The sequence below is a fragment of the Lissotriton helveticus genome, chromosome 5_1 (assembly GCF_964261635.1).
Source record: "Lissotriton helveticus chromosome 5_1, aLisHel1.1, whole genome shotgun sequence".
Lineage (NCBI taxonomy): Eukaryota > Metazoa > Chordata > Amphibia > Caudata > Salamandridae > Lissotriton > Lissotriton helveticus.
The window spans coordinates 1325864252-1325886732 of NC_136065.1; the positions used below are offsets into that span (position 1 = coordinate 1325864252).

At 45.2% G+C, this 22481-nt stretch overlaps 1 protein-coding gene across 2 annotated transcripts in view; it reads left to right on the forward strand.

Annotated features, from left to right (window-relative positions):
* Positions 1-22481, forward strand: part of LOC144755356 (receptor-type tyrosine-protein phosphatase V-like) — a 704907-nt gene that overhangs the window by 309751 nt on the left and 372675 nt on the right. For both annotated transcript variants that reach the window (XM_078644168.1, XM_078644167.1), the window contains 3 exons: positions 8175-8444; positions 11246-11515; positions 17962-18234. In XM_078644168.1, the coding sequence (XP_078500294.1) occupies positions 8175-8444; positions 11246-11515; positions 17962-18234 (813 nt within the window). The remainder of the gene's footprint in view (positions 1-8174; positions 8445-11245; positions 11516-17961; positions 18235-22481) is intronic.

Sequence of the window (22481 nt, forward strand, 5' to 3'; positions counted from 1 at the left end):
ATAGGGCTTCCCAAACTAGACAGATTGCAGGCTTGCTCCAGATATATGACCTTAAGGTGGTAGCCTCTGCCTTGTATGGGGCTGAACACTGGGTGTTCTACAACTTAGAGGGCCTCCTAATCACTGAGAACAAGTTTTTAAGATGTCTTTGTTTTCTTCCCCAGAGTACTCCGGTCCTTCCATAAAGGCTAGACATGGGCAGAACATCTATAGTGGAGAAAGCAATGCTTCGCCCCCTTCTGTTCTGGCTGCGCCTAAAACAAACTCCTGAGCTTATTCACTATGCAGTCGCTCTTGAAGAAGTCTGCAAACTTGAATGTTTTTAAATAAATTGGGTGGTACACCAAAGTCAAGGCACTGCTTTCAGCTATAGGCCTGGGGAACCTGTGGGAAGCCTCTGATTCCAACTCATTGCCTAGGAGAGGACTGGTCAAGACTCAATACTGGAACTGGGTGGCAAGACAACTGTGAACCCATTCGCCTCGAGGCCGTCTCACACTTGATTTCTTGGAATTTAAGTTATCTGCATATGAGCAATATATAGAGGTTATCACGATTCCAGATGATAGGAAACTTTACATCCAATGTAGGTTTGGCTTCATCCCAGTTAATTCCTTCACAGTGGCATGGCAGCGGCCTTCTGCCGCAACACAGTGTTGCCCAGGTTGCCCTGGTACTGAAGAGTCAATCAAACATTTTATTTTGCTTGTCCAATGTATAAATCTCTGAGAATCAAATGGCTAGCCTTCGTCTATAGGTTGTTAGGAACTCAATGCCACCAAGAAGCACTATGCATTCTAAAATTTGATTCTAGGCCATTAATTGTTTGTGCAGTGGCTACATTTCTGGGGGAAATGTGGATCATTAGGAGGTACGCAATAAAGAACAGATAAGGTACAAACGCAGAACCTTACAGCGTCTTAGCTTGCTTTTAGATACATTTTAAGCTTCTTATTTTAGTATCCTCCTGATTTGCTCTAATAGCATTGTGATTACACAGTGGGTCTTTTGTGCAATCTAATTGGGGTTTCATCCCATTGGGACCACGTTTTCTTTATCTTTCCTCCTACTTTTTTCAACTGCGGTTTTAAATCTACAAATCTAGTCGGCGCAATTCGATTTGTCAATGATTGCTGTGTACCCAATGAATTACCGTTATGCGCGCAACATCGAATCTGTGTACTGTATGCACTTGCACTTCCATGTGATCTAATCTGGAGTTTTAACCCGTTGGCACTACGTCATTTTTATCCTCCTACTTTTTTAACTGCTGTTTTACATTTTTACATTTAGCTGGCTCATTTTATTGGTCAGTTGTCGCTATGTTTACAACGAATTATCGTCATGTATGTAACATGATTCTCTGTACTGCATGCATTTGCACTTTTATGGTCGTAAAGACTGAATTACGTTTTTTGACTGACTGACTGAAGGTAGGGGATGGAAGAATGAGAGGATGGATTCATGGATGGATGGAAGAGTGAAGGCAACTGTTCTGGTGAGTGTTCAGGTCACTTGCTGTGCTGTTTCAGTGCAGTTAGATGCTTAGTTCAAAGTGGTGGGTGCTCCTATAGTACCCTTTAGACAGGTGCAAGGGTGGATACATTTTTGTATATGTGCACAGAGACTCCCCAGATCTTGGATGCAGGCTCATCTTGCCAAAGCCTCAATGGTTATTCTGAGTCCATGGTGTGTTTTAAGAGGCCTGCAGTGTCAGGACAAGCAGAGTCTGGCCACAAAATGCATAGCACTTCTAAGACTGCCCCTTTTGCCCTAGAGGGTCATGTCATCATAAGAACATGGGCGTGACTGTTCAACTAAGACCAGCACATACCTCAGTATAGTGGTTGCTGTATATCAGCGCCACCCTAAAATGCTCACAGTTGAAGTCATGTGACACATTCGGATCCACGAGGTGGGAAATGCTTAGCTGCAGGTAGAGAAGCTACAATTTTATGCAGCGTGCAGACAATAATAGCTTCTCACTGATCATGGCGTCTGTAGACAGCGGTAGCAGGCGGGGCCCTTGGCATGTCCTTGTTACCAGGATTATGAAAGCAGTGACCGCAACAGTCAATGGTTGTTAGAGCCCCGTTTGTTTTCTATAGTTTTCACACCCTGTCAACCCTCTAACTCGGTTGCAAATAAGGGCGCATGTTAGATCTGGCACCATTGGCGTGGGTCTCCCTTCTATTTTTTCTGTTGCCTCATGTGTTTTTCTGGTGTTAGATGCTTTGGGCACTGTGCCACTGCTCTCCAGTGCCACAGTGCGAGTGCTCCCCACTGTAAATTGATGTATTGATTAGTGGTTCCATAATTGTATATTTGGTTTACTTGTCAGACCCTAGTACAGTGCACTGAGTGTGCCCAGGGCGTGTAAATCCAAATGCTGCTAGTAGGCTTGCAGCACTGGTTGTGCCACCCACAGAAGCAGCCTTTTAAAATATGTCTAAGGTCTGCCATTGCAGAGCCTGCATGCAGTCTGGTACTGTGTGAGAAAAAATTCCTAGGCAGTTACACATTAGAAAACAAGTAACATAATATGACAGCAAGGAAAGGTAAACCAAGGATAGATTATATAAAAAAGACCATATTTTTAATAGACATAATTAAAAATCATATAGTTTACTACAGAACATATACTATATGATAACAATACAAACAGATTAAAAAAGATTACACATTTCAAATAAAGACAATAATCGTAAAAAAGAGGACAACCAAACAGCTTCTACATATGGTGTCCAGACAATACAGTGGCGAATAAAATCGACGCGCGTTTCGGCGTGGAAAAAGCCTTCTTCAGGAGCCACAAAAAATGCTTTAAAATAATTAATCATATAGTTTCACGGTTTTAGAGATACCATTAGTGTGCGTCCAAAGTGTCAGGAAACAGTCTGATTATGATTCTTATAAGTGCAGTTATGGACGTATTCGGTGTATTTCTTGCTATTATCACCAGAACCTATTCGGTGACTTTCACGCTATCATCACCAAGTAAGTGTCATAAGTCGCCTGAATTAAAAGTATGTATACCCGTATTGAAAGTACTTCTTAATGGTTAAAGACCGATTCTCAGTTATCTCGATGATGATATTTAAGCGTTACGAATGTTAAAAACAAGTTCCTTAAGAACAAGACTCTCTTTCCTGTAGCCGTGGCACTACCAATGAATGATATGTTCTTACAGTGGGGGGAGTTATCGATCAAAGCCTCCTCTTAATAGTCAGGCTTGGTCTGTCAGGATAATGTGAATTCCCGCCACGAAATTCAAAAATGCCAGCCTCTCTTTCGGCTTGGTACAAAACGGATCAACCAGTCTGGTACTGTCATGCTGACTGGGCAAGTGCACCCACTTGCCAGTCCCTAAACCTTCCCTTGTCTTCATATTAGTCACCCCTATGGTAGGCCCAAGAGCAGGGTGCATTGTAAGTATAAGGTAGGACAAGCCCTGATGTGTGTGGCATGTCCTAATAGTGAATTACAGCCATTTTCGTTTTTCACTATTGCAAGGCTATCTGTTCCCCATAGGATAGAATGGGCTGCTGAATTGTTACATGTTTATAATCCTAGCAGACTCAGGGAACATGGTAGAAATTCGAGTTTAGTATGCCTGGACTCAGAATAATAAAATACATATTTTAGTAAAGTATAATTTAATATTCTGTGTTTGCAAATACCACTTTTAGAAAGTTGGTATTTGCTTGCCTCACCATTTGAGCCCACCTCTGCTAGGTTGTGGATTTCTTGTCTGGGTTTGTGTGTGACAGGACTTGGGAATTCCAGGAGACAGGCTGGGGCTGCCCGGTGGTGAATAGGGAGATCTGCATCCAAGATGGGAGGGAGGAGTTGCACCTGGGACCTGAATAGGGCTGGGCCTTCCCTCTACAATGCTGGCTCCACCCCCTGTGCTGTGTCTGATGTCTCTGCCCTGCACATTGAAAGAAGAGAAGGAAGACTGTCAACAAAGTGCTCCTGGCCTGTACTTGCCTTCCACAATGCTGGCTCCACCTCCTGTGGGGCGTCTGATGTGCCTGCCCTGTGCTGTGAAAGGAAAGGAGAAGTCTGGTAAACAGAGTGCTTCAGAACTGGTGGGCACAGGCCCCTCTCCCCTCAGAGAACAAAGGATTTTGGGGTATAGGTATTGGGACCCTGAGCCCATGAAATTAGATCACTCCTGGAACTGACAAGAAGAAACCTCTGCTGAGGAGAGGGAACCTGAAGAAACTGAGGAGAGACTATTCCCAAGCTGAAGTGCTGCTTGGGGCATTGGCCTGCAGTGGTTGCCTGGCCGCCTAGAGAGGAGAAAGGACTTCGTTGATTTTACCTTTGCTTTTCAACTTGTGCTAAAAAGATCTCCAAGGGCTTGAAAGAGAGCTTGCCCCCTGACCGAAGTCCCAGGACCAGCGGACTTCACCAGCCTTTGTGAATTGCTACTGTTCCAGTGGCTACAGAGGCAGGGAGCTGTGACCGACTCTCACGACCGGCCCGGTGTCCTGTTGGCACCGCACTGAGCAACGTCCACCTCGAACAACGAAAGCTCTGCACTCACCGACTCCGTCTCGACACCGTCAACGAACCGTAGCCTGCACTGCGACTAGAAGGACACCGCAACGTGCAATGCCTCGCTACACCGAATTGAACTGGTCTGACCGACGCGGTCACTGTTGCTGACTTCGAGTCCTGTGACCGCACGGGACTTGGGCACTGCCTCGCACACTTCGCGATGCACCGCCCGACTCGCACCGTTGTCCAGACTGACGCCAGCTCCCGAACTCTGGCTCGAACGTCGCACCGTAAAGCTGGAAGCACCGTAACGAGCAACATCCGCCCCCGAACAACGCAAGCTCTGAGCTCACCGACGCCGGCAACGAGCATTAGCCTGCACCGCGACGGAAGGGACACCGTGACCTGCAACGCTTTCTTTTCCTGCACCGCGACGATCACCGGAACCGGCTCGCACATCCGTGCCGGCCGCCCAAGGAAAAGGTACTGTGTTTGAGTCTGTTGACATTTTGAGTGGGTCCGGACCGCCGCGGTCCGCTGGATTTGTTAGACTCTGTGTTCTTTCAGCACGCTGTAGCCGGACAAGGCTACAGACTCGCACAGAACTTTGATTTACACCGTTTTAACCAGAACTCTTGAAATTTGATAGTACTGTGGATTCTTTTTGTCGTTTATTGGTTTTGTGGTAACTCTATATAAAATATAACTTATTTTTACAAAAACTTTTGTGGTGTCCATTTGTAGTATTGTCACTGAGTTACTGTATGTGGTCACAAATGCTTAACTTACATCACCTCTGAACTAGCCTTGGCTGCTCGCGCCACGCTGCCTAGAGGGTGAGCAGGGGTTATTTTAAGAGGGTAATTCCAAATGCCCTGACTAGAGGAGAGGGTCCCTGCTTGGCACAAGTACCTACCTTTGCCAACCAGAGACCCCCAATTCTAACAGCGCAAGTATATATAAAACAAGAGGTGTCCTCTGTGATGTCGCGTTAGGAGCCAAAGGTTGCATGATGTCGCATTTGTAGATCCGGACATTTTGGTGAATTGACATTCCTACTCCGTACCTTAGTTGTCTCTCTTCTCACTTAAGAGGGGGCAGCAGCAATGCTGATCCGAGTAGCGGAACAGCTTCACTGCGCTGCTGACCTCTGTGCTGCCTGTCCTCCCGGCAGAAGAACGTGGCAGAGCAGGCCGGCACACTGCTGAGCTGTCTGTCTGCTGGACTTACCTCCCCTGTACCAGGGCAGGAGGGCTGGAGAGCCGAAGAGGGCACAGGCTTAAGTGTGCCTGAGAGCGATGGAGGTGGCTATCCTATATTCACTGCAGTTTCCACCATGGAGACCTTTAGAATTGTAGGAAACTGATGGCAATGGCGGCTCCTCCACCGTGGCGGAGGAGCATCGCCCTCCTGCCAGCAGCCATAAAACGAAAAATAAAACCATAATAAACCTATATTTATTATTGTTTTATTTCTCTCCGTAGCATCGCAGGGGGGGGCGGGGCCATGGATATGACAGGCAGAGGGGGAGTTGTAGGTGCACGGGTTGTCATTGCGCATGAGGATTTTACCAGCGTCTTAGGCCGGCCAAACCGTTATGCGCACTGAAGCTCTCTCCAACTCAGCTGCATTGCTCGGTTGAAGAGACCAGCAGGCACAGGCTCCCAGTCTCCCTGGGAGCGCAAATCATCAGCGCTTAGGCCAATCCTGACGCAGCTTTCATGCCGCGTCAGGATTGGCCCAGGGGTTTCTGGCAGCCTGTACCTGCAGTGCACCATGACGGAGCCAGAGAGGAGAGTTGGAGCGTCGCAGCATTGAACAGGTAAGTTATTTTCTTTCTTTATTTATTTTTTGCTCGTCCCTCTCCCTCCCCTCTTCCTCAGCCCCGCCACTTTGCCAAGAAACCGTCTGCCCTGGGGATTTTACAGGCAAGGCCCCTGAGCCTTTCCACCACTGAAACAGCTCACCTCCTGTAGAAAGATCATCATCATGGGCATCATGGGCAAAAAGCTTGCTCTGGTTTGCTTTGCTCCTATTGTGCTTACCGTCAATAACATTGTACCATTGAGTTGGGTAATAATACATTTTATCCAGTGCCAAGGAAGTCATCTGGGTAGGTTTACTATCCAAATGTAATCAGTCAACTACTTATTAGAATCTTTAGAACAGTTAAACTGTAGCGTACATTGTATATGTTATCGCTGCTATTATTTTTGTTATTATTGTACCTTAGTTGTATTCATTGTTTTATCTGTAAAATAGTAAGTGTTGGGGTCCAAAGTACTGCTCAGAAGCACACAGTCAGCACGAATAAATGTCAGCATGCTAAATGCCAAAGCTGTGTATCCTGAGTTCACCTCAGACTTCTTTAATCCAGTGGCAGACACTGCCTGTCCCTTTATCTCACTTCTCCAGGCTTCCAGTTTATCCTTTTGTGTTGGTTTTAACCAGCAGTGGCCCGACAGCATGGGCGCAGGGGACACCCCCTCCCCCCCCCCCACCACCTTTATCCCCGACCACAAGAGTGTGTGCCAAGCTGAGCAAAGGTCAGCCTGACAGACACTCTTTTTGTACAGGTCAGGCAGCCAGCAGCTAGACATGCGCTAAATATGCAGGCTCCTGGCTGCCACAGCGGAACTTTACCATGAGAATTTCACAACCTTGTGGGTAAAAGTGACTCAAGGCCCTCCACCTCATGATGAGGGGGGAGCGTCACTGATAGCCTTGGACCTGGGCATCTCCGGTTGAAGCCCTGAAGTGCCTAGGGCTGAATGTCAATCGGTGGCACCTCATCACAGAGTAGGGTGGGGACAGCAGTCTCACTGTCCCCATCCCACTCTCTGACGAGTGAGGGATTGCTGCCTTCCCTCATTGACTGACCTGAGGGAAGGCAGCAGCCCAACCCTCTTGGGACAGTCAAGGCTTCTCTCCCCAGGAACTGCAGTACAAGGAAGTTTGATGTTATTGAATATTTGGTGCATGCGTGCATGTATGTATGAATTTGTTGTGAGTGAGTGTTGTGAATGGGTATATATGTCCACGTTTGTGAATGCATGGGTGTGAGTGTGTACGCCTGTGGTTGTGTCCCGCCCACCCACCTTCCTGTTGAAATTACTGGCCGCCACTGGTTTCTTATTTTCTTTCCCATTTCTGGTTTTCACTTTCTTGCTCTCGTAAATATTTAATATGGAAAAATAAGTGACGGTCTCCAAAAATTAGTGCTTGTCCCCCTTATCACCAAACTCCGGCTGAAATTAAGCACTTGGTGAATTATATTTTTACATGAAATAGTCCACCTCTGGTTAGTTTGAGTATTTTTTAGTTTGAAGCAATGTGGCCTCGTTCTTCTATTTTTCTACCTCTTCACTTATTGAGTTGCTGCAAACTCAACACACTCAACTAATACTTTTTTGCTTTTGGCAGAAAGAAGAGTAGTTATACTGCTTCATTACGAATTCACTCTCCATAAATATTTACGCTTATCTACACGGTGCAATGGTATCTACAAACCTAGTGCTGAAATTATTTGAGCATTTGTCTGTTTTTGCATGTTGTGCTTCTTGTAATGGTCCCTGCCTGTGCATACAATTCCACTGAAATTTGCATCATCATTACAATTGTGTACCTCCCCGACCTTATTCCAATTAGATGTTGCTTTCTCATCTTAGATCCTTTGGCTCCTCATAACGTAAGCCTGAGAAACACCATCAATCCTCAAGAGCTGTCTGCCTCTTGGAGCGAGCCTCCTGGTGGTGCAGAGGGTTACAAACTTGTGCTGTACCATGTCAAGTCAGCCACAGTCGCAAGGAACAAGTCCCTTGGTGAAGACCTCACCACGTATCATTTTCATGACTTGGATCCAGGAAGTGAATACATGCTGGACATTGCCACGTTTTCCGGGCCATACCACAACAGCACCAGTGTGAGCGAGTGGACACGTAAGCAAAGGCTCTTGGGCCTTCTACATGAGTAGTGTTGATGTTATTTGCTTTGGTCATGGACTTTAGTTCAGTTCTACCAGCAGAGGCTGGTCTGTTGATGTTTTTGTATACATAACACTCGGTTGTACTGCAGGTGTCTTTCCAAAATGTTTTTGTCTTGAGTGACAAAATGGTTCCATTATGGCCAATCTGTGGCCAAAATGGCAAAATTTGGTTTCAAGTGCAAGGGAAGAATGTGACTATTTACCAGGGTAGATGGGTCCGTGCTACTGAGTCTTGTGGGGTTGATGTTGCTCAGGTGTGGAGTTTTATTAAGCCAGAAGAGCTATTTGACAAAAGGAGGGTAAACTGTCTTTTCGATAAGAAATGTGTTATCTATTGTCCCATATCCTTTCCTCTACCTCTTCAATATCGTATATTAGGTAGATGTGCTGCATTTAAGGGCATTGTCAGAAACGTTGGTGCAGTTCAGAGTGAAAACAAATTGAGGGCCCCTGACCCAGAGAACCTGGTTTCAGTCCCAGCTTGACCAAACTGTGTGGCCCTGAACAATGGCTTTTCTACGAATATGCTTCCTTTACTGTTGTCATCAGATCTGAGAGCACCGTGAATCAATTCAGTTTAGGATGTGCACTGTACAAGAACCTCGTGTTATATGGTTTACTACACCAGAATGGCACTCCATTTATAACAAATGGCCATCTTTAGGAGGCACAAGACAACAGACTTGTCTCTTGGGTCACTAATAAAATCGACATCATATCAGAAGGGGTGAATAATGTGTTCCCCATCCAGTGACTGAATTTCACAATGTGTAATCAGGAAACATGATTTCAATCCTGGCATTCCAGCTGGACCAAAGAGTGTGACCCTAGGCACTTACTCTTCTTCACTGTGCCTCCTTTTCCATGATCATCATGTTTGAGAACACCTTGAAACAAATCAGTCCAAGATGCACACTGTACAAAAATATCATGTGTATATGGTTTAGTAGACCATAATGTTGCTCCATCTATAACAATAAAGCCCATGTAGGAAGTATAAGACAACTGTCTTGCCTCTTGAGTCCTTAATAACAGTGTCAGGACAGAAGGAATGTAGTTCACCGATTCTAATAGATGCCACTCAGTGCAGTGATATACTTTTATGCGCTAAAGTGAAACAATCCAAAATCCATTTTTCTTGAATGTAATATGCCGTACCTCACCTATAAGTAAAGTTGCAGCCAGAGACACTTGCAGCAGGGCAGGTGGCCTTGGACAAGCTAAGAGGTGTTCTCCCCAGCCTCTGCAGCACAGCTCTTCCAGATAAGATGCACCACAGGTGGGGCTACAGAGAATCATGGGTCCCATCTACCATCGCCTCTCTCACACTGCTCTATTTGTACTGGCAACGAGGCAAGAGATCTTTGGGTGTTGGGCGTGTGGTTTCAAAGGCTAGGTGAGTGCGGTGCCCACTCCCAATCACCTATGAGTGTGACTACTTATCAAGTGGGCACAGCCTGTTTCATAGCGCGGGCTATGATTACTGTGAGTCTGTGACATATGCTGTAAAAATGGCAGACGACTTTGTACATAGCATGCTGCATTGGACCTATTCAAAGGGCGAAGCCGGGGAAAACTGCACCGTTTGCCCCTCCCCCTTCTGGGGATGCTAGGCTCACAGAGACACTCCCTGCAAGTAGTACCTTACACTGTTTCCCAGTCTTGCTCTGTCCCAGAATGCTCTGATTATCAAGAAGGGTGTGTTTTTTTATACCCAAATAAATGCATTCTGTTAAACATCGCATGTGCTTTAACGAGTCATGGTTGGCATGGTAACAATGCTGTGATTTCCATGAGGTGTTTTATGCTTGGCATATAATTATTTCTACCGAGCAGGCAGAGGAGGTTTACCAGCCTCCTCACTTGTGCCTCCAGTGAGACTCTTCTCAGAGCTCACCCTGTGCTTCTGGGCCCTGGAGGTTCAGCTCTCACTGTCCGCTCATGGGAGTGTCTCCTCTGTCCCGGCAGAAGCTCATCGGATGTCAAAGGGATGCTCTTCTCACCCCAGCCCTGACATAAGCATTCTATTTACTGAAGCAGGGGTCTTTAATTTTGTGTGTAGGAAATCGCCAGTGCACACAGAAATAGTCTGTTAAGTTAAATGATAGTTGCCAGTTGTCATGTAGATGGCCACCCTTGGGCTCGGTTAGCGATATTCTACCCTCTAATCTAAATTGCTGAGCTCTCCTCTCAAGTACATTTTTATGAATAAAAAAAATCGCACCTTCCGAGGTTAAGAATCTTGGGGAAAAGGGTTTTCATAGTGTCAGCGAGAAAGATCCGTGCTTAATTTATGGAGTGCATTGGCCTTCAGATACACTTTTCCCTAAAACCTAAATCATTCCAGGCAGTGTTAGGGAGCCTCACATTTTGAAAGGACATTGTAAAATGTAAATATTGTGCAGACAAACAGGAGGTCTGTCGCAATCTGAGTTCTTTGTGCACCATACAGGTGAACGTGATGAATTCCGGCTGAGTCACCTAGGCTGTTCATCCTTCCAGGGTAGAATAAACCTGTATCATTAGGTAAGACAATTGCTACATTTGTCATTTGCATTGCTGCAAAGCTGAAAAACAGTGGCAGCAGAACAGTAATATAAAAACAAATAACTAACCTCCCCGTAGGAAACGGCTGTCCTTTGGTGGTGTGTACATCGTCTGGCTGACGTATGGCTTCCAAGAGAGGCAGAGCAGGGGGCAAGGAACCCATTTCTTCCTCTCTTCATTCACAGACACTTTTTTTCCTCTGACTAGGTCCTTTGCCTCCTTCGAAAGTGACACTGCACAATCCTGGTTCCAGTTCCAGTTTGGTTGCAGCCTGGGACAACGCCTTCGGAGCTGCCTGGTTCTACCTCAACCTGCACAGCGTGGTCTCACAAGCAGTGACCCAGGCTGTCTCAGCCGAGCGCGGTGTCCATGAGCACACATTTCAAGATCTGACCCCCGGAACCCAGTACTGCCTCGTGATCACCGCCGTATCTGGACCCTATGGGACACCTGGACTAAACGCCACTGACTGGACATGTGAGTAGAACATGGTCCTTTGGTAGAGGACTTTGGTGAGGGAATGGAATCGCATGTGAATTAGACTGTGGTTTATTGTTGTTTTTTAAGATTATACAAGTGTTTTCTTTGTTTTACCGTTTATGGACAGTACAGTGATTGTGAAATAGTGAGCACCAGAATCAATGCAGACCGACACCTGTTGGTGGAGTTACCCTAAGATGATTTGCAATATCTTTTTTGGGGGGGAGCTAAATAGATGACGGATGATGGGTGTGCCCTCCGTCGGGTTGGAAATTAAAATCAGCCCTGGCAAACATGATTGAACCAGCTCTGCATTGCAGGAAGCCATGGACCTGCATGGTTGGATTGTGACAGCCGATCTAGCTCTGGAAGCAGCCATGTCTTCAGCCCGATAAGAATATTCCAGAGTGTGGTAGAAGGGCCGGTTGGTCCTGGATTCTACCAAAACAGTATGACAAGACCAGCTCACCCATCACTTCTACCACTTCCTTCTCCTGGGACTGTCTTAGTTAGAACTAAATTCCCAGACAAAGGAGGGTTCGAGGGCTGTAAAGCGCCTTCCAACCAGGATTATAGGTTGGAATCAGGGAATCGGCATGAAGAGAGGAATGGCTATGGGGTGGGATCTCTATGAGTGATAAGGCAGAAACATCTCAATTTGAAAAGGAGGATGTGTATAAGGCTCCTTGCTCTATGCATTGTTCCTTGATCTAAACTCTTTTGTGTACAGGACACCAGTGCAAGACAGCCGGTACAAGAGACCGAAGTTCACATCAGATGCCCTTGCTGAGGCACCTCACAGTCTCGATCTTCACATTCTGGAGCCTATTGAGGACATTTGTTGGTAGAACTAGGTACAAGTTACTGGTGTAGCCTAGTCGTAACTGCCTCAATACCTGTGTAGATTGCACACTATGAGGGAGAGATGCCCTAGGTAGTACAGCAATATTTTCCATATTGAATATTTTTTATCCAAGCAACCTTGGATGGCAAAAACACAATTGTTACATTTCCTAGTACCATTGCCTGAGGTGTGCCTCGATAATTTGTGTAAATGTAGAACAGACAAACTGTATAATCAGGATTGTAAGAGGGAACAGGTATATGTTAAAGATCAACAGCGAAAGAGCAGACACTTGAAGTATCCTTCAGTTTTGCAGTACATGATCTGAATTTTTGTTGTTACTATATGCCCTTTAAAAAGATATAACTCAACACAATGTGGTTCCTTCTATGTCAGGCTTGGTGCTTGGCTGCAAAAGGATACTGAGTTTGGCAAAGTCGCACACTGCCAAGAGCTGTACTAGGCCATGGTCTTCGATGTCCTCTTCATCAGACATGCACCTAGAAAAGAGCGATCAGACTCGGTTCCCCACTATATCCTCATGACAGGTTGATAGGCGTTTAACTTGATTGTACCTTTTCCTTTGCATTGCCATAGCCATTTGCAGCAGCTTGGATCAGTACCATAATTCAGAAACGGAAAAAGAGGTGCTTGTATCCTCAAAAGCTACTGAAGTTTTCTCCAGAACAGAGTTAATTTTAGCTCTTTTAGGGTCACAGAGACCACACCAGTTAATAGAGAGACATGTGTACTCTGATTTAGCAGTAGGATCAATGTGGCACTCTTGAAGACATTCTTTCAAAAATGTCCAGGCCACATATTGTGATGTATTCCTATAGGTTCTGTATCGATCCCCCTATTCCTGACCCTATTCTGGTTAACAAGTTAACTAGCAGCCATCCCATGATGCAGAAACCCCCATGATGCAGAAACCGTTATCTGATTAAGCCACACTACGGCACAGGAACGTGTTATCTGATTAGGTCATAACGCTTGCCATCTAATTAGACAAGCGATATTCCTCCAGCCCCTGATAAGGCATACGGAGTTCTCAAAACAAATCAAACCTATGACAACCTGGGAAAAACCCTGCGGCCATTGTTTTGATTTCACCGAGAACTTCAGCAAAAGAATGTGCTAACGACCAGGTCGTATGACATCCTTATTGACGTATCTATGTCCATCCTTACGTCAATCTCGGCACCTTAAAGGTATAAATATTACCGATATTTCCCTATGCAAACACACGCGGTGGTGACGAGATCGGAGCAGCCAGACTTGCCGAAGCCCAGAGCAGAGCAGACCCCGCTGGCGCAGCCCCGCCTTCCTGACGCGCTGAGAACGACACGCTGCCTTTCTCCTGCCGAGAAATCCAGCTCCGGCGCTTCCGGGTAGCCCTCGCAGGCAGCCTGGAATATCGAGACCAGAGACGAGAGATACCATCCCTCATTCATCCTAAATTCCAGGTACAGAACTGAATAACCCCTCGCAGAGAATTCTTGAGTCAGTCACTTGGCAAAACAAACTTAACTTAAACTGCTACTTTCTATTCCCACCCACATATTAGGCTTAGGTTAGGTACATTGGGGTAGGCGTAGTTAGAAACACCAGTTGAGTACGATTAGTCAAATGTATATGTGTATGTATCTATTTTATTCATTTTAAACCTTCATATGGCTTAGAAACCATATAAATGTTTTTACAGTATTATTTTATACTTCTGCTTTTATTGTATGCACTTTACTTAACCATAAGTATTGCAATAATATCGATCCATTTCTCTTGTATGAGAAAAGAGACTGATCAATAAATACCATCTTTTATTGAACACGCCCGTCTCTTCCTTTTCTCTACAATCTGGTGAGACTAAGAATGCACGTACTGACTGAGTAAAATAAATTGCCTTTTGTTTTCACACGACTCTAGAGATACACTCTTGATTAGGGGAGAGCAAAGTTGTCATGTTCTATGGTTGTCAGAAACTAAATCCCTTCTTGTCTATCCAGGGAGGTTCAACTCCTCCTTGCCTATTCGAGAAAGTTTCTAGTGAACTCTGAGCTAGCTGGCAAACCCAAAACTTTAAGTCTAATATCGACAGTAGTAGACCTAGTTAACGTCTGGTCTAGGCCTATACTATTGAAGGTATTATTCCAATGCGCAGAGCCTATTGGGATAATAGGAACTACACTACAATATCATCTAGGCAAGAGAAATGCCTGCTAGCATTTACCAGATGGTCTTTTTAGTGTAAAAGAAGGAGACAAACTTTACAATATCATGCGTTGATCAGTGAGGACACCTCGGACAATGATGGAGCAATGGAGGGATTTACAAGCCTGGTCTTAGCCCTCAGCTCTCTTTGGATCTTAAGCACGGCTTCTCCCTGCCCACAGAGTGTTTGGGAAGGTTCAACTGTATTACTAAATGGTGTCAAACAGCTGCTTGGTGAGCTGGCAGTGTTTCTGTCACTTGGAGTACAATATTATTTACGTTGTTTGCTGATAAGAGTGAGGTATTTTTACACTTGCTCCAAGGACAAACATTAACGGACTTCCAATCATGCTCTAAATGCATTTAACAGGTTACCTTCAGAAGCAGCGTTGCATACTCTTCTACCTTCCCTTTCGTATAAGCCTCGGTGTGGGACAGATGGCCAGGAAGAAGCTGGCCAAATGGAGGTAAATGGGATGTTCTTTAGTGCCACGTAGAAGGCAGGGCATGTTCTGCAGTGAGTGTGGTCCCGGCTTGGTAGACAGTGAGCACATTACAAATATCATAAGAAGAAATCTAATCCACCCAGGAAAGGTTGGAAGGGTGGTAGAGGCTGGGAGAGACTGAGAGGTTCCAAGGATTTGTGTGCCCATATCCAAATGGCACCTAAAATCTGTGCGCCACCTCATATGTGGCGCACTATTAGTGCGCCTCTCCGTGGCAGGTTTGTACCTGTGACTAAGTCTATAGAGAATTGTGGTCACAGGTTCATGAAGCCAAAAAGCAGGCAAAAGTATTTTTTACACCTGCCCCCTTTTCTGTGATGGTACTACAAGGCCCTCATTAGGGGTTGGGGCATTTCATTTGAAGCAGCAACTCATGGTGAACATTCCAAGTGTGTCCACGCCTGGAATGATCTAATCTGAAAACTTCAGATTAGATCATTCTGGAGGTACTGGGCCTGCTAATGTTGCTGCATGACCGGGACTGTTGGCAGTGGCATTGGCCAACCCTGGCCACCGCCTGAATAAGTCTGGAGGCAGCAGGCTATGTTCCCACAGGACAGACTCATGCATGCCCTACACATTCTCCCTTGACCCCACGTGCCTCCTGCACTCCCACTTTTTTTGCTGAAAATGGGAATAGCTGCCCTGTATCTCTGGGTCCGAGGAGTTATTCTCAGTTTCTGGGGAGAAAAAACTCACAATGGCCAGACTTTGTTGCAGAGATACCAGTTGCTGGCATAGATCCTGACCCCCGCTATCACGGTACCAAAGTCCGGTCAACTTATAATGTGTATGAAATTGCTTCAAAGAGGCTTCAGGTGAGAGTAATTTATATGCTGAGCAGTGCGGGCGAGAGTAAAAATCTGATTCTATGAGTATGAACCCGGTTCCACCAGTCACTAACCCCTAGATTCATCAAAGTCCCCTTTTGCGAGTCTGTAATAGCGATTATTAAGGAATCGCTATTACAGACTCTCAAAACGGGATTCATTTAACAATCCCAATTTTTATTGCGATTCCTACAGCTTTCTTATTTGCGATTAGCAAATTGCTAACCGCAAATAAGGATGCGATTTCAAGGGTGCCAGGGGTGTCCAAAGGACACCCTGTAGCACCCCTGAAATGTAGATGTAGCCAGATGTCGCGCACACACATGTCCAAAGGACATGTGTGTGTGTAACATACCACTTAGAACAATGCACTAAAGTGCATTTTTCTGAGTTTTCGCTATTTACCACGAAGTCTGACTTCGTGATAAATAGCGGCCAGAAATAGCGAATTCGCAAATAGAAAATGGTTAATGAATTGCATTTAAGGAATCTCAAATAGAGATTCCTTAAATGCAATTCCTCGCAAATATGCGATTTCGCAATTAGCGATTTTTGCATTTGGGATGATGAATCCCAAATGCAAAAATTGCACTCGCAAAGGGCCAGATTCTCAGAATCTGGCCCTTTGCGAGCCAATTTAACAATGATGAATCTAGCTGTTAATCTTCAAAAACTCCAGAGTCACTCCAAAAACCCAAGGAGGGCGACAGTAGCTGACCTCAAAGGATAGAGTTGACTGGGCTGTGCATCTCTCGACAGATTGTCTGGATTTGCCTCGGTTAGAGACATGATGTGTACCGTGTTTGGGAAGGCTCTTCTGACAACTCAAAAACAATGGAGCTTGTTTTCTGCTAATTACATTTCAGAGCTGTGTCCTGTATGCAGTCACTTAGGAATGGAATTCATCGATGTCATGGTACTTATGCAGACATGCAACTCAATTTAGAAGCAGTAAGTGAGTGAGAGTTATAGGAACAGCTAGAGGTCGAGGCCTCCACAGAGAAGATATAGAAAGCACGAATGGATCTGAGGTCGCTATGTCAGAAGAGACACAGCAGGGGAGTGAATGGTCCATTGTATGCCCAGCGTGGAATCTCGCTTACTTAGATTGCATCCTGTGAGAAGGGACAGTGCAACAATTGTGTGAATGTTGCCAAGACATCATTTGGCTGAATACAAAGTTATTAAAGACATGGCTTGAGGCTTTTTCACAATCCGATATTTCAAATTCTTCACTTGAAAGGCCTGGGAAATATCTGAAGAAGCAGAAAGCACATTTGCATCGAGAGCTGAAAGGTGTTGGCCTTTTTCCATCTTATGGAATTAGATCGAAATGCTTTCGTCAACATCAAGCATTCAGGCACAGGCCATACCTGAGGTGACAGAGAAGGGAAAAAGAGGAAATGTGTTGTGTTCCCAGTTAGTGGAAATATGACTGTGGTGAGTGGTCTAGCATCTGAGCTTTTTGTGGAACTTATGATTATTCAGCAATCTGCTCTCCGTTTTTGGTTGGATGGCTGATTTAGTGTAAGGCATAACCAGGGCCACTGGAAATGTGCGGCAGGAGAGTACCAAATTCTACCTTCGGGCTGACTAAATTATGCGGCAACAAAAGGCAAATTATGCGGCATGGTGCAGCATATTTTCTGATAGTATTATTCCATTCATTTGTAATTTTTACACATAGTAATACTGTCTGGCCAATGATGTTGCGCAGTTGTACCAGTTTAACAGCCAAATACAGAAATAAGCAACCTAAAATATGTTCAGTTAAACTTAGCGATGGGTTTTCCACTGTGACCCATGTTACCACTTTTTTAGTAACTTTGGATCCATTTGCGCTAGAAACATTTTTTTTCTTAATATCTTCATGAGTATGCCGCAGATGATGGAATATGTAGTGAATACGGCAAATCTATTATTAGTCGAAAAACGCAATGGCTGCAGAATCTCATAATTCTAATCACCCTGGGCATAACCTGGAAGACTCTTGGGTATTCTCGACCTTGATCTAGTAAAGTAAGTCTTTAAAACCTGTGTTTAACTTTGCAGACCCTTTGGCACCTTCCAACATAAGCCTCAAGAGTTCTTGGAACGCCACAACGTTACAAGCAGTATGGACGAAAGCGGCCGGAGAGCGGCAGTCCTATGAGGTGATACTTTACAGTGCAGAGAGTGGCGTACTAGAAAAAAATATGTCCATTGGAGGAAACGTAACTGACGTAGAAGTAGAAGGACTAAAACCTGGAACTCAGTACACCGTCCGAGTGGCAGCTGTTGCAGGACCCTACCAATCAACCTCTGACGAGGCAGCAGCCTGGACATGTAAGTAGTAAAAAAGTTCTGCGATTAAGTAGCCTTTATTGGGCAATTTTTCTATGAGCGCTGCACGTATCTGCTGTTTAAAACAGAGTGTTTACCCCAACAACCAGACCTCATATCATTGCGACACCAGCCAGTGTGCAAGGAAGATGGTCACCTAGTGTTTGTTGTGCAAGATTTGTGGTTCAAGGATACAAGGAGTCCAGGATAAAAAAATAGGCATTGGCAAAACCATTAGGACTGGTTTTAAAATGCCAGCGCAAGGAAACAACATTTGTGCATGCCTGTGTTTGCATGCAATAGCATATGACTTTTGCCTGCTAGCAATAGCGCATTAAAGCCAGGTCAATGGCGCATTAAGACTGGGCATGGCTCATGTCTGTTCATACATCACTGAATCCTCCCAGACCCTTTTACATTGAAGAATCCGAACATACAGACCAAGCGGCATACAATCGTACATGCACACACTAAGACAACACAGACATGAACAGGCATGAAGCTAGAGGGCACGCCAAAGAACACCAACTTGGGCACACCCATACTGTGAGGTTACGGACATTCGAGACAAGGCTTGTGGCACTAAGGCTGTAAGGACACTTACAGCTATAGTTAAAGCGTGTTTAAAAGTGTATAAATATTTTTTTAAGAATATTAAGTGGGTGGTTTTGCAGAAGCCACAATATTTACTTGCTGTGTTATAACTGCCGGGATGCTTACATTTGCCATTTCTGGGTTTTCAACCTGTGTATGTCTAGTATTTCAGTGCAACACGTATGAGATTTTGAGTGACACTTTATCACAAGCAGAAAATCACGGCTATGTTCATGCACGTTTATGTGACATGAGTTTTAAAAATCACCCCTTTAAATGCTCTGGAAACCTTTGAACCACTCCTGAACAACCCACAAGTTCTCGAACTACTTCCTCTGTTCCTTTTTCACTCAGAATACCAACCATGAGGTGTGTATCCTTAGAAATAACATTCAGTAAAGGCCAGCAGTTGGTTCCCAGCAGGGTGCACATAACATTAACATGGCCCCCAACACTGATATCTGATAGCTCAATAACCCATTAGAATAAAGCATTTGCAATGCAATAGGTCTCGCAGTTACGCAAGTTTAAGTTATTGGCATTGTAAATGACAATGCCCTTTATTTATGTTTTTAAAACAAAAATAAAAGTCATTGTTATTTGCAATGTCAATAGCTCAAACTCGTGTAAATGCGAGACCTATTGCTCTATACCCACCATGAGTTCTTGATGGAAACCCGCAAAATACATAGACGCTGCATTGCCTTAGTTGTTGATCACAGCAACATAACTTCCTGCTACGACCCCCTTGCACCCGATGCATCATTGAGTAAATTTCTGTCCTGTAAGAATATGCTGCTCAAGCGCTTGCCTGTGCGCACAGTGAAAAACTATTAGAAATATGTTTTGCTGACAGTCTGGTAATGGCGGGCTGCCCCCTGAGGCTTGAATGTCCTTTGGTACTTTGTATAGGCAGTCCTACCAAATCCCATCATCCTATGCATCTAGGTCCATTAATGCAATTGCTCTTGGATACTGCCCGTCCTAGAAAAAGCTTCCAATTTAGCCACTGAATGGTTTGCATAGGGTCACACCTTGCGAATGATGGGAAACAGTCAGTCCATATCAACACGGTGAGTCATTGGTTCTCCAACTATTCTGGCCCTCGTATGCTACGGCTTGGGAATGAAAGGAACACTGTTCCCTGCTCAGTGCTGTGCTCTCTGTTCCCGAAAAGCCTCTTCTGTAACTCACTGAGGGATTACTTATAACTGGGAAATGTGCGTGAGCAGCATTCTGGTGACCAATCGTTAGTGACAACGCTACTCTGAAATACGATTGTCACCATTCATGCTTGCAATGCAGCACTCTTGGACATGTAAAATATGTTTAGGCGACCTAGGGAGAGCCCTTGCGACACTACCAGATTACTGGAATACTTTAATGAAACACTGTTGATTGTCCAACCAATTAAACTGGCTTATTGAAACTACTGGTGCCTCACTACTGTGACTGCACCCAAAATGCTACCTACTCCATGCTTCCTTGAGTGGCTCAGCTGTGTATATGCGCTGCAGAAATTCACTGCCACTGCATTATACTTGGCTCCGGGTGGCAACTATTACATGCTCACTTGAAATGCCTATCGGCTACACCTTTAACCTCGTGGTATAATGAGGGCCACTAATGTTCTGGCCCTCGGCAAGGGCGCTCCTACTTGTCTGTGAGCTGGCCGCCCTCACTGGTTTGCATGAGTGTCTCTTATACCCTCTGTTCCGAGACCATCACTAGATTGTTCGTCTGGCACAACCCATCCCACTGGATGTAACTCTCTCTCCTAGTCAGAACAAGCATGGAGTAAACAAATAGAAAAAAAATGCTGGCCCACTCTTTTTTTCTATTTCTTTACTTTTGCAGCAATCTCGGCACCTGTGCCTTACTTTTAACGATGTTAAAGTAAAGCACGGGTGCCGCGATTGCTGCATATGTAAAGAAATACAAAAAATCTATTTCTTTACTTTTTAACACAATTGCGGCACCCACGCTTTAGCTTAACATGGCTAAAGGTAAAGCACGTGTGCCGTTAACATGAAAAAAAGTTAATAATTAGAAAAACAAGCGCGGCCGCTAAACTGAAAGCGACCATGCTGCAAACATAAATAACTTGTCGCCATTGCGCAAAGGCAGCCACTTGTTTATATTTGCATCATGCTTTCACTTTAGCGCGATGCAAAAATAGACACACGGCCGCCCTTGCCAAAGGCAACAGAAAAAACATAGTGCCTATTGACTAATGAAGGAGACCATGTAACGCCGCAAGTAAACGATCCAGACCAGATGGGAGTTCTTAAAAGGAGACAGGGCGGTAACAAAGAAGCCTCATTGTCAATCAAAATCCAGCGTTTACCATAAACGATGATGCTAGCCAAAAAGAAAGATGGGTGGTGGTTCAACTCCACTTCTAAAAACCTACCCTACTACAATATGCCTCGCAGAGTTAGCAGCGCATTCGCGCTGCAACGCTAGGTCTGCTAGACCTAAAAATACACCCAGAGTTGAAGGGGTGTGACTGAGGCGTCAACCTTGCCCTTAAAACAGAGAAACAGAAAGTGTGGTATGTTTTTCCAAAATTGGTGTCTTCATTTCCCACAGTTTCAATCGTCAAACCCAATATTGAAAAATATTGTGTTCGAAAGACACCTCCGGTGATTTCTCCTTTCCCCACAGCCCTCCACAGACTCAGAATTTGCAAGAACCGTGTTCTGTGGCCTACGCCTCTTCTTCAATGTTGTATGTTGCCTTCTTAAATATCCTTCCTCTTCACATCTTGTTATTTTATGTGCGTGGCTGGTGTAACTTAGGACGTCCTGGTCTGGCCATGACATACTCCTGTCACGCGCTGAGACAGCGGCTCTGACCTCCTGCTGAAACCACCATCCGTATCCAGACGCGTAGAGCGTGCTGAGCTATCACTCTTATCAGGGTGAAGGCTTGGATTTCCTCCGAGTTGTGGGTCATTTGATGCAACACTGGGCAGTTAGGCACACAGTCAACCATGGTGCAACATCATTACCTCAAGATGCCATCTTTGAGCTGCTGGTAGTTGTGACCATGGTAGGACGATGCTGATACAGGGAGGCAGAGGCGTTCAGTGGTGTAGAGCGCATCTCACCAGCTTTAGGGTGCGTGTCTTGGATTCTGCCTGCCAGACCTACTGTGACTCTGACCTCTGACCTCACAGACCCCACAGACCTGAGAAAGCAGCATGAAAGGTCTCTCAAGGAGGCAGGCATCCCACAGTGGCAGCAGAAATCAGAGTGCTTGCCAGAAGAAGAAAGTAAACCTCAGATTAAGTCCGTATTCTATGCACACTCGGGGGCAGGACCATCAGCACATGACCCCACACACTCTCCCTGTTGGTTGCCTGTGACAACTAGAGGCAGAGAGTGGGACACAAGTAAAGTGGTTAAGGCTGCAAAGAACGCATAATGAAGACACTGTCTGCTCAAGGTGCCGATTGCATTAGCATTCTGTGTATCTTGTGTTAATTCAAGCAATTATCCGAGTGTTAGTCTAGCCCCACATGAGGGACACTTGGCAGGGCTGCTCTGTAATCCTAAATACAAGGAAGATCAGGAAATGAACACAAAAGGGAAACACATGTCTAGATAAAGATGCTCCAGTGTAAACAGCAGGGGGCTTTCTACTCCTTTTTG